The sequence below is a fragment of the Balaenoptera acutorostrata genome, chromosome 14, assembly GCF_949987535.1.
Source record: "Balaenoptera acutorostrata chromosome 14, mBalAcu1.1, whole genome shotgun sequence".
NCBI lineage: Eukaryota > Metazoa > Chordata > Mammalia > Artiodactyla > Balaenopteridae > Balaenoptera > Balaenoptera acutorostrata.
In genome coordinates, this window is record NC_080077.1 from 15,032,725 (window position 1) to 15,049,593 (window position 16,869).

Sequence of the window (16,869 nt, forward strand, 5' to 3'; positions counted from 1 at the left end):
CACACTGACACACAGAACAAGAAACAAGTAGCTCCCTCAGAGCAAAAGCAGGGCTGACCTCCACAGAAGAAATCGCACTGGCAAATGAGCACAGACCCTATCGAGTCAGTGACAGGGATCACTTAAAAAATGTTTTAAATTAACAAATCTTTAGATTCAGTGCTACTAATGCAACAAATGTATAATGACCCCTTCACAATTACTTTTAACAAAAACATTTGTAAATAATATGATCGAGGTGCTCAATTTAACTTCCCAATTAAATGCATTAAGTAATGAAATCATTCAAAGGTTTGTGTTTTTAAAACACAACTGATTCCTATTACGATGTTGCTAACCATCCTATGGATTTGGATATGCCTGAGATCAAACTGCCTCTCAAAACTAAAATGACTAATTATCATCAGGGTAGAAAACCTCTGGCTTGAGCTTAATTCATCCAACCCTAAACAAATTTCATAAAATTAAAAATTCGTTTGTTATTTCTAACTACTGCAGTTAACATTAACAAATAAACTCAGAAATTCCCCCAAACATGTCCTCTCATACATTGCTGGTGGAAATGTGAATACATATAATTTTGATATAAATATCTAAAACATGTAATATGCACAATATCCTTTGGCCCTGTAATTCCATGATCTATTAGAGTGGAAGCTGCAGAGTAACATTTTACTTCAAAATGAGGAAGACCTTTCCCAAACCTGAGCTGTCCCAATGGCATTATCAACCTTGGAAAATAATAAGAATTCAACTTAAATTGGAAATTCCCATTATTGAAAAACCCGATACAAGTTAACAGTAAATTTAACTGTCCATGAGGCCAGTGTGTTCCTGGGCTTCACTTCAGTACTGCAAAACGCTCTGCCCTGAACTGGTCAGACTGTGCCTGGAGGACCATGGACAGTTCCCAGCTGAAATTTTAAGAGGGACATTGTCAAAATGGAATGAGTTCTGCATCACATGCTAGGATTAGACCCATAATAAAAATATTTATGCAATCATGTTATTTTAAATTCTGTTTTAATTTACTTTAAATGTGTTGAATGAACCTAAAGACAAAGCATTGAAAACTTAATTATAGTTACAGAACAGAATGAAAATATTACAAACCTTGACAAGGTAAATACAATAATATAATAAAAACTGGAATGCAGAACGATGGGAGTAAAAAGTAGGAGGCATTAAATTCATCATATATCATAGCAGAACATCTAAAAATACTATCTCAGGTTGTTGAATCAGGAACAGAAATGTATTGCTTTAAAGTCTTAATGGTAATATCAGAGGTTAAAACAAGAGTGTAAAGTGAGGCTAGAAGTGGAAGGAGAGATGATTTTAAATTTTACTTTGGAGCCTTATGAACATTTTTAATTTTTTATAATATGAGCAGATATTATTTTAGTGTTTATTTTCATTTTAATTACTCACCATTTTAGAATGGTGAGCTCCTCTAGCTTATGAGCGCCAGGACCCAGACCTACCCACCATCCTGTTGGCACCAGTACTGGGATGCCTCAGGCCAAGTAGCTAGCTGGGAAGGGATACAGCACCACCAGTAGGCTGGCTGTCTGCCTTAGAACCCCATAATCCCCTAACCCACCCACCAGAATGCCCAGGACCAGGCCCCACCAACCTGCGCACCTGCACTAGCCCTGGGACCCCCAAGACCCACAACCAGCTGATATTACTTGGCCACAGCCACTAGGAGGTCAACACCAGCTCTGAGATACCTTGGGCCCCTCAGCCAGCCACCCCAGGAACCAACTCCACCCACAAGCAGGCAGACAACAGACCCAGGACCACTGCAACCCAGGAACCTCCCATATCAGGACCCAGCCCACACACGAAGGAGCCAACACCAGCTCTGGGACACCCTGGGCCACTCAGCCAGCCCCAATTCCTAGAAACATACAATTTTCCAAGACTGAATCAGGAAGAAATAGAAAATATGAACAGACCAAACACCAGTAATAAAATTGCATCAGTAATTTTAAAACTTCCAACAAACAAAATTTCAGGATCAGATGGCTTCATAGGTGAATTCTACCAAACATTTAGAGAAGAGTTAACACCTATCCTTCTCGAATTGTTTCAAAAAATTGCAAAGGAAGGAACACTTCCAAACTCATTCCACAAGGCCATGTATTATCCTGATACCAAAACCAGACAAAGAATCACTAAAAAGAAAATTACAGGCTAATACCACCGATAAACATAGATGCAAAAATCGTCAACAATAAATTAGCAAATCAATTTTAACAATACATTAAAAGGATCATACCCATGATCAAGAGGGATTTATCCCAGGGATGCAAGGATGTTTCAACATCTCCAAATCCATCAGTGTTATATACTACATTAATATATTGAAAAATAAAAATCATATGATCATCTCAATAGATGCAGAAAACGATTTTGACAGAATTCAATATACATTTATGATAAAGAAAAAACTCTCCAGAGAGTGGGCATAGAGGGAATATACCTCAACATAATAAAGGCCATATATATGACAAGCCCACAGCTAACATCATACTCAATGGTGAAAATCTGAAAGCATTTCCTCTAGGATCTGGAACAAGATAAAGATGCCCACTCTTGCCACTTTTACTCAACATAGTATTGGAAGTCTTAGCCACAACAATCAGACAAGAAAAAGAAATTAAAAGAATCAAAATTGTAAAGGAAGAAGCAAAACCGTCATGTTTGCAGATGACATAATACTATACATAGAAAATCCTAAAGATGCCACCAAAAAACTACTGGAACTCATCAATGAATTCAGTAAAGTTGTAGGATACAAAATTAATATGCAAAAATCTGTTGCATTTCTATATACTAACAATGAACTATCGGGAAGAGAAATCAAGAAAACTATCCCATTTGCAATCACATTGAGAAGAATAGAATATCTAGAAATAAATCTAAGGAGGTAAAAGACCTGTATTCAGAAGATTATAAGACACTGATGAAAGAAACTGAAGATGACAGAAACAGATACAAAAATATACCATGATCATGGACTGGAATAATTAATATTGTTAAAATGACCATACTACCCAAGGCAATCTACAAATTCAATGCAATATCTATCAAAATACCAATGGTATTTTTCACAGAATTAGAACAAATAATTCTAAAATTTGTATGGAAACACAAAAGACCTCAAACAGTCAAAACCTTCTTCAGAAAGAAGAAAAAGCTGGAGGTATCATGCTCCCTGATTTCAAACTATTACACAGAGCTACAGTAATCAAAACTGTGTGGTACTGGCACAAAAACAGACATGTAGATCAATGGAATAGAATAGAGACCCCAGAAATAAACTCACATTTATATGGGCAATTAATCTACAACAAAGGAGGCAAGAATATACTGTAGGAAAAAGACAGCCTCGTCAATAAATGGCATTGGAAAAACTAGACAGCTACATGCAAAACAATCAAACTGGACTACTTCCTCACACCATACACAAGAATAAATTCAAAATGGATTAAAAACTTAAATGTAAGACCTGAAACCATAAAACTTCTAGAAAAAAAACATAGGCTATATGCTCTTTGACATCAGTCTTAGTAATATTTTTTTGGACCTGTCTCCTCAGGCAAGGGAAACAAAATCAAAAATAAACAAATGGGACTACATCAAACTAAAAAGCTGTTGCACAGCAAAGGAAACTATCAACAAAATGAAAAGGCAGCCTACTGAATGGAAGAAGATATCTGCAAACAATAAATCTTTTAACAGGTTAAAAGCCAAAATATACGAAGAACTGATACAACTCAACATTAAAAAAAAAAAAAGAGAGAGAACAAGATTGAAAAATGGGCAGAGGACCTGAATAGACATTTTTCCAAAAAGACATACAGATGGCCAACAGATCCATGAAAAGATGCTCACCATCACTATTGAAAATCAAAACTACAATGAGATATTACTTCTCACCAGTCAGCACAGTTATTATCAATAAGACAACAAATAGCAAGTGTTGCTGAGGATGTGGAGAAAAGGAAACCCTTGTTCACAGTTGGTGGAATGTAAATTGGTGCAGCCTCTGTGGAAAACAATATGGAGATTCCTCAAAAAATTTAAAATTGAACAACCATATCATCCAGCAATTCCACTCCTGGATATTTATCCAAAGAAAATGAAAATACTAATTAGAAAAGATATATGCACCCTTATGTTCCTTGCAGCATTTTATATATATATATATATATATATATATATATATATATATATACATAACTCAGCTATAAACTGAGCTATAAGAAAAGAATGTATATAACACAGCTATAAACTCAGCTATAAAAAAAGAATGAAATCTTGCCATTTGCAACAACATGGATGGACCTAGAGGGTATTATGCTAAGTGAAATAAGTCAGACAGAGAAAGACACAGAATCACTGTGTGATTCCATTTATATGTGCAATCTAAAAGACAAATGAACAGACATAACAAAACAGAAATGGAGTCATAGATACAGAGAACAAACAGGTGGTTGCCAGAGGGTAGGGGGATGAGGGAAGGAGAGAAGTAGGTGAGGGAGACTAAGATGTACAAACTTCCAGCTGCAAAATAAATGAGTCATGGGTATGAAATGTACATTGGGGAATATAATCAATAATTACGTAATATCCTTTTATTGTGACTGACAGTAACTAGACTTACCATGATGATCATTTTGAAATGTACAGAAATATCAAATCACTATGTTGCATAACAGGAACTAACACAGTGTTGTAGGACAAATATACTTGAAAAACAAACAAACTCATCGGTTGCCAGGGGTGGGAGGTAGGGGAAGGGGGAATTGGATGAAGGCAGTCAAAAGGTACAAACTCCCAGTTAAAAGACAAATAAATCCTAGGGATGTGATGTACAACATGATAAGTATAATGAACGCTGCCGTATGTTATACGGGACAGCTGTTAAGAGAGTAAATCCTGAGAGTTCTCATCACAAGGAAAACACTTTCTATTTCTTTAATTTTGTATCTATACGAGATGATGGATGCTCACTAAACTTATTGTGTAATCATTTCACAATGTATGTAAGTCAAACCATTATGCTCTACTTATACAGTACTGTTTAGCGATTATATCTCCATAAAACTGGAAAAAAAGAGAGAACCAGGATGAGGACGTGAATTATAGGGATTTTGATCCTGACTTGCTACAGTGAAGAACTGTCAAACAATTAAGACTGCACAGAGGAGGTGGACCTCCTGTGAGTTCCCTGCCTCTGGAGGAGTTCAAGGGAAGGCTGGGCACTAGCTAGACAGGGACATTTTAGAGATGATTCTTATTTCAAATAGAGAGTTAGATGATCTAGATTCTAAAAGACCTTAGGGTCACTTCCAACATTGTGATTCTATGATTATAAAGAGATCTTTAACTTCTTTAGTAATTTATCCTGTCTGATTATTTCTCACTTCCAGGAACTCTTTCCATATGTCTGTACTCTTAAAATAACCATACATTTAGTTTAATCCCTAGATAAAAGTAAATAACTAGGAAAAGGAAATTAAAACACTGAGCATCAATTATGTGCTGGGCTTGTCTTGAGTACCATATGTAGATTACATCATTCAATCCTAACGATAACTGTAAGAGGTAGATCATTAAATTATTTTCCCATTTTACATACAAGAAACTGAAGTTCAAAGAGGTAAAGTCATATGCCTCAGATCACACAGCCAAATGATTCTGGAGCCTATATTAAAAACCCAAGAGCCTCACCTCTGAGCCACCCTGCACAGTGTGTCTCTCGTAGCCTCTCCCCTCTTACACACTCTGCTGTAGACAACAAACCAAGAAAGCAGAAGGGACATCCTTCCAAACCAAGCCTGCTGACTCCAAAACCAATATTCTTTCCTAGCTTCAATTCTGGCCAATAGAATTAAGGAAAATGTGAACAGTGTGAAGGAAAATAAGCTATTTTAAATCCATTACGTAAGTTTAATTTCTGATTCACTGATTGAAATGTCTGGTCTATAGGAAATGTGTGTGGCTAATGTAGATAAAGTGACTACTTTTCTCAGCATTAGATTATTTCGAGACAACAGCAACAAAAAAAGGTGCCAATCTATAAAAGTTTTTAAAACGTACTGCAATTTTAACTATTAAAGATTGTCAAATAATATATTATCCATATGTATAATAAATCACCTGGATTTTTATTTGGGAATTTTCATAAAGTAACTTAAAAAAAATCATTAAGATAATAAGAAAAGCTGAGTTTGGTAGAAACAGCACCCCAGCCCTGCAGATACTTCTACCTCAGCAGTCATTCTGGACTTTTAATAAAGTAAGTTTCCAACCTCAAAAACAGAGCTTTAGAAAGCATTATGAAAACTCTCCCTGAGAACATTAATGTGCCAGCAAAACCACTTGACAGTGTTTTTCAGTAGTAAATCTTTGGAGTCATAATCCCATGAATGAGCACTTTATTAAAGACCTCAAGTTTTTTACTGCCCATATTTTTTTAATAATTTGTATTATTTTGGCAGGAACTTGATCCCAATGTGAATGTGTTTCACAAGTCTGAACAATGTTGCATCATCAGTCATTTACAAGTAAAGACACATATAAGAAGAGGAATAAGTTCTGTATTTTTAATGTGCTCTTGCAATACATTGTCATTTCCTACTGCTCATCTCCAGAAAAGTCTGAGAGTCTTAAACTTCACTAAGAAGGTTTACTTATAGGTAGAATATTGAAAGTGTAATTTTCAAATAATTTTATGTATATGTTAAGACAAAGCAAATGAGTAAATATTATTGTTAGGATCCAAAAGATACTAATATAAAGTTAAAAGATATTAATTTATTAATAAATTAATTAATTTTAAATTTTTTAAATTAATTTTTTAATTAATTAATTTTAATTAAAAGTAATATTCTAATTAACTCTAGAATATTACTTTTAATTAAAAATACCAGTATTAATTTATTACTAAAAAAAGTATTTCTAGCTCTGTCCACTGAAAGCAATGACACCCCAATAGCAATGAGCACACCTAAAGCCTGAATCTTGGTTTCTAAGCACCATTCCCCAGTAAAAGGAGCCAAAGCTCCATAGAGAATAGGTTGCTTTTAGTTCTGTGGTCTGAAAATTGAGCCTAAGACATCATATTCTATCAAAAGGCAAGGAAGCATTGAAAGACTAAAGGAGTCAGGTTATAAGGTCACAGAGACCATCTTGTAGGGACTCGTCCTGGCCAAACATGGAGGATTGGAAAGCCAAAAGGAGAATAATTGATTATAACATATTAAGTATCAATAAATAAAAATCCATGTGTCCATAGAATTGAAAATAAAAGGTAAGAAAACAAAAAGCTTTTCTTTATGTAAGAATGTCAACTAATAAGTAGAAGGAAGGATGAAATTAGAATATTACCACTTTGCCACCCCTGATGTAAGTTAATCCAGAAAAGAATCAATGGATGATGACATCACTAGGTCAACTTGATGCGGAACAGAAATAACCTGCCAATGATCACCCCACAGATACCTTACTTAACCGCAGGGAAAAAAAAATGTACCTTTACACTAAAGATATGGGCAATCAAACTTAGTTTCAGCAACAATGGAAAAATCTAACACTATCTGCTTCTAATGCAATGCAATATGAAGTATACAACTTTAGCTTTGAAATATTCTTGCCAAAAAGGTTTAACCTGGGGACTTCCCTGGTGGCGCAGTGGTTAAGAATCCGCCTGCCAATGCAGGGGACAGAGGTTCAATCCCTGGTCCAGGAAGATCCCACATGCTGCAGAGCAACTAAGCCCGTGCGCCACAACTACTGAGCCTGTGCTCTAGAGCCCACAAGCCACAACTACTGAGTCCACATGCCACAACTACTGAAGCCCGTGTGCCTAGAGCCTATGCTCCACAACAAGAGAAGCCACCACAATGAGAAGCCCACTCACCACAACAAAGAGTAGCCCCTGCTCACCACAGCTAGAGAAAGCCCATGTGCAGCAACAAAGGCCCAACGCAGCCAAAAATTAATTAATTCATTAATTTTTTGTGAAAAAAGGTTTAACCTTAATCCAATACAGCCCCTAGATCCAACTTTAAGTGTACAGGGCATAGATAAGCAAGTTAAATAACATCTTGAAGAAACAATCAGACTACTGCTCTGTACTCTGTACAAGTCAATAATATTTTTTGAAAAACTATAAAAGGTTAAACATAACAAATAAATGCAATGAATGAACCTAGACTGAGCCCCAATTTGGGAAAGAAAACAGCTATAAAAGACATTCTTGTAGAAAATGATGAAATTTGAATGTCAATATTAGATGGTTATTGATTATCTATTGCTGTGTAACAAATTAGCCCAAACTTAGTGGCTTAACACAACAAACATTTATTATCTCACAGCACTATGGGCCAGAAATCTGGGACTGACTTAGCTGGGTGTTTCTTGCTCAAGGTCTCTCAGAAGGTTATAGTCAAGCTGTTGACCAGGGCTACTGTCATCTCAAGATCATCTGAAGGAGGATCCACTTCCAAGCTCACTCACATGGTAGCTGATAGGCCTCAGTTCCTGGGCACCTGGGCCATGCAGCTGGCTACCTGAGTGCCCCACCACATGACAGCTCGTGTTCCTCAAAAGCAATGATGCAAGGGAATTCAAGAGAGTGTATCTAAGACAAAAGCCACAGTGTTTTCATAACCCAACCTCGTAAGTGAGATCCCACCACTTCTGACATATTCCACTCACTGGAAGTGAGCCAATTCATCCAGCCCACAAGGGGAGGGGGATTAAATTCCACCTCTTAAGGAGTACAAAAAACTTGTGGGTCTGATAACCTTCAAGGATGATATTGTGGCATTATTGTTGACTTTTAGATGTGATAATGATATTGTGATTATGTACGGTAATGTCCTTATTCTTAGAATATATATGCTGCTGTAGTCAGAAACAATACATACGATGTCTAAACCTATTTTGTGTGTGTGTGTGTGTGTGTGTGTGTGTGTGTATACAAAGTAATAAAGCAAATACAGCAAAATGCTAACAACTGTTGCATTTGGGTGGGTAATAAATGGATGTTCATTGTATTCCTTTCTATACATGTTTGAAATTTTCTGTAAGAAAAATTTGAAGAAAAATAATTGAGTTATTTGAATTGTGTCCCTTCAAAATTCGTATGTTGAAGCCCTAGCATCCAACGTGATGGTGTCTGGAGATGGGACCATTGAGAGGTAATTACATTTAGATGAGGTCACTAAATGTAATTACCTCCCAGCCTCCAGAACTATGAGAAATAAATGTCTGTTTTTTAAGCCACCCAGTGTATGGCATTTTATTATGATAGCCGAAGGAGACTAAGACAAGGTGCTCAAATGATTGAAGTGACTTGATAACAGTGATAAAATTTTTACTCATTTCACAAAGTTAATGTGACAGAAGAAGAAATCCAGTGGTAAGAAGGGCTTTTGATACAGAGAATTGGGGGGAAATAGAAATTATTATCATTACTGTGGATCACTTTCATATTCCAACTTCCCATCTCACCTCAGCTTGGCAGTGAGGTCACTGTAGACCTGGAAGACCTAAGAGATGATCCCACAAAGATGGCTCCTTCTACTGTATCCCGCCAACTCCAGAACCCCCGTCACAGCCTGTGGGACACCACTGAACCCTCACCCTTCATGAAGCCTCTCTTTCTCAGCATTAGTCATTCCTTAATTTTAAACCCCATCTCCTTTACTCTTCAGTGTTCTCCTATGTATTTTATTAACTGATTGCACTAGCTCACTTTTGCTTTTGGAAATTAATTGTTATTATTAATCCCATAATTAGTTTCCTTGACACAAAGTTTTAAAAATATAATTAAAGGATTATATAGTGTTAAAAAAAAATACAGTATTAATTCCCATGCTCAAACAGGCTCCAGCTAATTTAAAAGGTAAAGCAATTCATTGGATAAATAAAAGTTTGGAATTAAGAGTCACTTCCCTTTGGCAATATCTCTCAAAATTACAAACCCCATATCCTTTGACCCAGCAAGTCTACTTCTAGGATTTTTGTCTTGCTGATATAGTCTCACATATGAGAACTGATAGATTATTCATAGCAGCCTTGTGTATAATAGTGTGTAGTGTCTTACCAATTTTTTTAAAAGTAAATAAAAAGAAAAACATAGAGGTGCAGAGTATGTTGCCATTTGTGTTAAAAATAAATAAAAAGAATATGCATATATATATGTAGAATATTTCTAGAAAGGTATATAAGAAATTGTTAACAGGTTGCCTCTAGAGAGACCAACTGGGTGGCTGGGGGGAAGGGATTGGGGGATAACTTCTCATCACATTCCCCTGTGTCCATTTAGAATTTTGTATCTTGTGAATGCATTACCTATTTGTTCAAAAATTAATTTAAAAATTTTGTAATCCTTACAGTTTAACCAAATAAGACGTATTAGCTACAAACTTTTTACTTTGAAGTGTTTTGTATTTCTTTTTTTCTAATTAGAAAAAAACTGTATCCAATGGCCAGATCAGGTCACTGATGCCCATGGAGCTCCAGCCCCCCTGCTGAGAGGAGCCTTTGAAATTGCAGTCAATAACACTAGTGTGCTCATCCACAGCTGGTTTTCAATTTCTGCTTCATAAACACGCTCCACATACTGTACCTGGTTCAGCTTGTCTTTCTCTTCAACGCAGGAGGCAGCTTTTTGCTGCTCTCTGTTTACTTCTGAAGCCAGCCTCGTGATTGTTTCTCTGCTAGCTTTTGCCTCCATCTCATGGACATTTTTAGTCTCTTCAAGAGTAACAATTTGTCCTTTCACGAATGCGTTTTCCTTGCACAGCTCTCCAAGCTGAAGAGAAAGCAATTACAGCTGTCCCGTAAAAATTAATAATTTCATACCACTCTAAGCAATTCTGATCTATAAACCCCAATGATCGCATTATCACATGAAAACAGGAAAAGAGCTATCCCTCCATCCACTCAAAAGATAACTTTTTCAAAGGCAGCCTCTAAATGCTCTTGTTATGCGCAGACCCAGTGGTCAAATTAAAATTAATCAAAAGGTAGCTACGAGGCAACAATGATGAAAGTTCAGCCAAAAGCTCCCAGAAGAACAAGCATCAGCACGCCCCTGGCTGCTAAATACTCAAGGGCCGGTGATGTTTCTACAGTTACAGCAGGCAAGGAAGCAAGGGCGTTCTATTCAGCCCACATCCACTGGCACCAACTGCCTGCAAGGCGTTACCTGGCACAGGGTGGGGACATACAGAGAAGAAAGCAGGACTCTTTTTTTTTTTTTTAATTAATTGATTTATTTATTTATATATTTTTGGCTGTGTTGGGTCATCGTTTCTGTGTGAGGGCTTTCTCTAGTTGCGGCAAGCGGGGGCCACTCTTCATCGCGGTGCGCGGGCCTCTCACTATCGCGGCCTCTCTTGTTGCGGAGCACAGGCTCCAGACGCGCAGGCTCAGTAGTTGTGGCTCACGGGCCTAGTTGCTCCGCAGCATGTGGGATCTTCCCAGACCAGGGCTCGAACCTGTGTCCCCTGCATTGGCAGGCAGATTCTCAACCAGTGCGCCACCAGGGAAGCCCAGGACTCTCTTTTTTAAAAAAAGAAAATCCTTCTTATTAATATAAGCATAGAAAAATCCTGAATAACATGCTCAAACAATGTATTCGAGTGGTTAGCTGGGAGAATAAGACTTGTATGATTTACAAGGAGGGAAAATAAAACCAACCAGGCTCCTTGGCCCCAGGGAAACAGCCACGAAGACAGCTCAAGGATGCCTGTAGAAAGACCCGAAACCCCTCATGACAGGGTCAGCATTTGTGTTAGGACAATCAGGGGAAGTGACGTATCTTTTAGCCTCAGCAATCTGCCAACACGGTGCCCTGCTCCTGACTCAGTGCCGTTCCCTCTCTCTTGAACACTTTTCCTCATATTTGTATGCTTCCTCTCCAACATCCTTTCAAAGTCCCCATCTCAGAGGGGCACTCCTCGGCCAGTCTACCTAAAGTAGCATGTCATGCCTCTATCCTGCTTCACTCTCTTTCCCCATATCCTGATTTGTTTTTCTTCTTTGCACCTTTTACTACATGGGATAATACTGGATATTTGTTTATTTCCTCAGCATCTTTAACCACAACAATGGAAGCTCTAGGAGGGCACAGACTCAGTCTTGTCTCATTCACTGCTGTATCCCAGCACCCAGAACAGTGTCTAGCATCCTGTAATCACTCACTAAATGTATGGGAAATGGATGAATGAATGTCAAATAAGGAATCCCTTCTTTTCTACTGTTTCCTTAGAGTGTGTGTGTACATGTGGTTATAAGGGCAATAAAAGTAAGGGAATGGCTTTGAAATTGCAGTGGTTTTGTTCACCTTCTCAGGGGAACACCTAGTGAGTGTTCAAGACAGTAGCCTTTTTGCTCTTGGCCAGTGAGATTTTGGGGTTTTTTTTTTTAAGACAGGGACCTCCTCAGGTGTTTGGGATGCTAAAACTCTAGGGTCCCAGTACCTGTTTAAAATATAGGTTATATTATCATTCAGGTATGGTGAGGCCAACAGATCAGGAGACACTGAAACTGTGTTACTCACAGTTTCTGAGAGGAAGGGGCACACCATGCCATGCAGGGCCACCCAGGGAGCACCAGGGCTGGTCAGGAGACAGAGAGAGCCAGGAGAAAACATGTTTTCCACAGGAAGGAATGGGTGAGGCAGGGTAAGCAAGCTTAGAGTTGCCTAGTTTGCGTAATTTCAGTGGGTTCTGGAGTGTAGGAGCCATCTCTAGTTGTCTGGCACCTGACCCTGGGGTGATTAGTTGGATAGTGGCCCAGAGTATAAAAGCCTGATAGAAGAAGTGGCTGGGGTATGGGCTCTGTATTGGTTGTTGGTTTGCATATGAAAGCTGTGCACCCAGGAGAGTCATTTACTAGGAATTGGCTAATCCTGGGACCCAGTCTTTCCTGGGTCAGCAAGGCCGCAGATGTCAAAGCATTCGAAGTACAGAATATAAAAAGGCAAGATTAATACAGTATTAACACCCAGATTAGCACCTGGAGATTGTCTCTGATGAGGGAAAGGGTGCCGGAAGGAAGAAGCTTCTTAATTTCCTTTTCTTTTCCCCACCACTTGGCTTTAAAGATAACCCCCCAAACTACAATGTGAAGTGGACTTTTCCTGCCAGGCTCCTGGTCACATGTTAGCAACAGGGAAGAAGAGGAGCTGAATCCAGCACCTTGAGGGTATCAGACAGACCCCAGGCCTGAGCAACCAAAACCCATCAGTGAGGTGGAACTTCCTGAAGCAAAATGTTATCATTTCGCAGCTTTCACAGAGTTCATGTGGGACGCTTACTAATAACCCACTGAGGGGAGGCCTTTAAGAATGGCTGCATCGGGCGTCCCTGGTGGCACAGTGGTTGGGAATCTGCCTGCCAATGCAGGGGACACGGGTTCGAGCCCTGGTCTGGGAAGATCCCACATGCCGCGGAGCAAGTAGGCCCGTGAGCCACAACTACTGAGCCTGAGCGTCTGGAGCCTGTGCTCCACAACAAGAGAGGCCGCAATAGTGAGAGGCCCGCGCACTGCAATGAAGAGTGGCCCCCGCTTGCCGCAACTAGAGAAAGCCCTCGCACAGAAACGAAGACCCAACACAGCCAAAAATTAATTAATTAATTAATTAATTTTAAAAAATAAATAAATACGGGAGTCCATGTATTTAAAAAAAAAAAAAAAAAAGAATGGCTGCATGCCCAGTGGTCATTGCAGTGCTGTTTACAATAGCCAAGACATGGAAGCAACCTAAATGTCCATCAACAGATGAATGGATAAAGAAGGTGCAGTACATATACACAATGGGATATTACTCAGCCACAGAAAAGAATGAAATAATGCCATTTGCAGCAACATGGATGGACTTAGAGATTATGATACTAAGTGACGCAAGCCAGACAGAGAAAGAAAAATATCATATGCTATCGCTTATATGCGGAATCTAAAAAAAAATTATCCAAATGAACTTATGTACAAAATAGAAATAGACCCACAGACATAGAGAACAAACTTATGGTAACCAAAGGGGGAAGGGAGGGAGGGATAACTTAGGAGTTTGAGACTAACATATACACGCTACTATATATAAAATAGACAACCAACAAGAACCTACTTTATAGCACACGGAACTATACTCAATAATTTATAATAACTTATAAGGGAAAAGAATCTAAAAAAGAATATATATATAATACATATATATATATTACTGAATCATATGTATATGAATCATTTTGCTGTACACCTGAAACTAACACAACATTGTAAATCAACCATACGTCCATTTAAATAAATAAATAAATATTTTTTTTAAAAAAAGAATAGCTGCATGGAAATCTATCAGGAAGCAAGGATATGAAAGGTTTATAAATGAGCAGAGATATGGTGTCCATTCAAATACCTTCAGGCTCTCTAATGAATCACTACAGTCCAGGTAGTGATATAATTAATTTCCATCTCAATGGCAACCTACCATTAAAGTAGGATTTTTATTTATTTGGCTTTAGTGTAAAATTAAAAAGTACTTTAGAGATCATCTTAACCTTATGCTCAAAAAGTATCCCAAAAATGACACACAGCTGGTTTTGGTTTTGGTTGTGTGTGTGTATGTGTTTCTGTCTGTAACCAAAACAAACAAACAAAAATCTTCCTAAAACAAATCATTAAAATGAATAATTAGTTGTATTTGACAACCTAAATACATTTTAGACAACACAATCAATCCCTTCTGGAGAATAATTAATCTCAAATAATGCTAGAAAGGATCTTGGAATTGAGTCTCAGAGAGGTGATATGGTTTTTCCCAGGTCACGCAGTCAATTAGTACTGTCCTAGGGCTCCTGTCCTGTTCTCCTGCCCCCCCAGGCTCAACTACAGCTCTTCCTCTATGGCACACTTCAGAATGACCACTAAATGTATAGTCTTTTTAATCTTCATACAAATACCTTTAGAATTAAATCTTCATCTGATGCCTTTTCATTCTTCTTCCCTGGATCTAGGCAGTCATGAAGTTGAGCCAGAAATTCCTCACGTTTCCTGCAATTCTGTGAGACTTGATCCTTATTCTCCTCGTTTTCCTTTAAACCTTTTCTGTCGGGCAAATAACAAATAAGTCAAGTTTTAACACCAAAGAAGAGAACATTCGTCAAAGTTCAGAACTCAAGCTCTCTGTCGGGAAGTAACCAATAATCATTTCAACACAACACAGTTTCCCAGACACAGAGCACGATATCGTCTTGCAAGCCCAGTAAAAGAGGGAGAAAAGTGGAAACAACGCTGGGGCACGTACACTTTGCAGAAATGTAGGGAGATCTTTACGGCATCTTAGCAAGGGAGACAGACTATCTGCCTCCTGTTCCTGACATTTTAGGATCTGCAGAAGTGGAAGGTGGTTCTCTAGATCACACATGGATCCACGCAGCTGTGAGTCTCTGTTGTGGCTTCGTGGGGAAGAAAGAGAGTGGTGCTACATTGGGTCTAGAGACCATGCTTTGGTCACTACACAATGATCCATAAGGGTTACTTAGAGCTTTCCCTGGCTCATGGCCAAGCATAACTATAATAAAAAATACATCGGGGGGACGAGGCAAGATGGCGGAAGAGTAAGACGCGGAGATCACCTTCCTTCCCACAGATACAGTAGAAATACATCTACACGTGGAACTGCTCCTACAGAACACCAACTGAACGCTGGCAGAAGACGTCAGACCTCCCAAAAGGCAAGAGACTCCCCACGTACTTGGGTAGGGCAAAAGAAAAAAGAAATAACAGAGACAAAAAAATAGGGACGGGACCTGCACCAGTGGGAGGGAGCTGTGAAGGAGGAAACGTTTCCACACACTAGGAAGCCCCTTCGTGGGCAGAGACTGTGGGTGGCAGAGGGGGGAAGCTTCGGAGCCACGGAGGAGAGCGCAGCCACAGGGGTGCGGAGGGCAAAGCGGAGAGATTCCTGCACGGAGGATCGGTGCTGAGTGGCACTCACCAGCCCGAGAGGCTTGTCTGCTCAGCCGCCGGGGCAGGCGGGGGCTGGGAGCTGAGGCTCGGGCTTCGGTGCTAGCCGAGAGGGAGTCCGGGAAAAAGTCTGCAGCTGCCGAAGAGGCAAGAGACTTTTTCTTGCCTCTCTGTTTCGCGGCGCGAAAGGAGAGGGGATTCAGAGTGCCGCCTAAACAAACTCCAGAGACGGGCGCGAGCCATGGCTATCAGCGTGGACCCCAGAGGCGGGCACGAGCCGCGGCTATCAGCACAGATCCCACAGCAACAGGGGCGCAGAGGGAAAAACGGAGAGATTCCCGCACAGGGGCTCGGCGCCGAGCAGCACTCACCAGCCCAAGAGGCTCGTCTGCTCAGCCGCTGGGGCGGGAGGGGGCTGGGAGCTGAGGCTCCGGCTTTGGTGCTAGCCGGGAGGGAGTCCGGGAAAAAGTCTGCAGCTGACGAAGAGGCAAGAGACTTTTCCTTGCCTCTTTGTTTCGCGGTGCGCAAGGAGAGGGGATTCAGAGCGCCGCCTAAACAAGCTCCAGAGACGGGCGCGAGCCACGGCTATCAGCGCGGAACCCAGAGACGGGCAGGAGATGCTACGGCTGCTGCTGCCGCCACCAAGAAGCCTGTGTGCGAGCACAGGTCACTCTCCACACTGCCCCTCCCGGGAGCCTGTGCAGCCCGCCATGGCCAGGGTCCCATGATCCCGTGATCCGGGGACAACTTCCCCAGGAGAGCGCAAGGCACGCCTCAGGCTGCTGTAACGTCACGACGCCTCTGCCGCCGCAGGCTCGCCCCGTCTCCTCCGCGTACCGCTCCCTCCCCCCGCCCTGAGTGAGCCAGAGC

General features: G+C 40.0%; 1 protein-coding gene across 1 annotated transcript in view; it reads right to left on the minus strand.

The window, feature by feature from the left end:
- CCDC170 (coiled-coil domain containing 170) overlaps positions 1-16,869 on the minus strand; it is a 132,321-nt gene that overhangs the window by 36,528 nt on the left and 78,924 nt on the right. Inside the window, 2 exon segments of the mRNA XM_007196928.2 lie at positions 10,655-10,840; positions 14,994-15,138. Coding sequence (XP_007196990.2) covers positions 10,655-10,840; positions 14,994-15,138 — 331 coding nt within the window.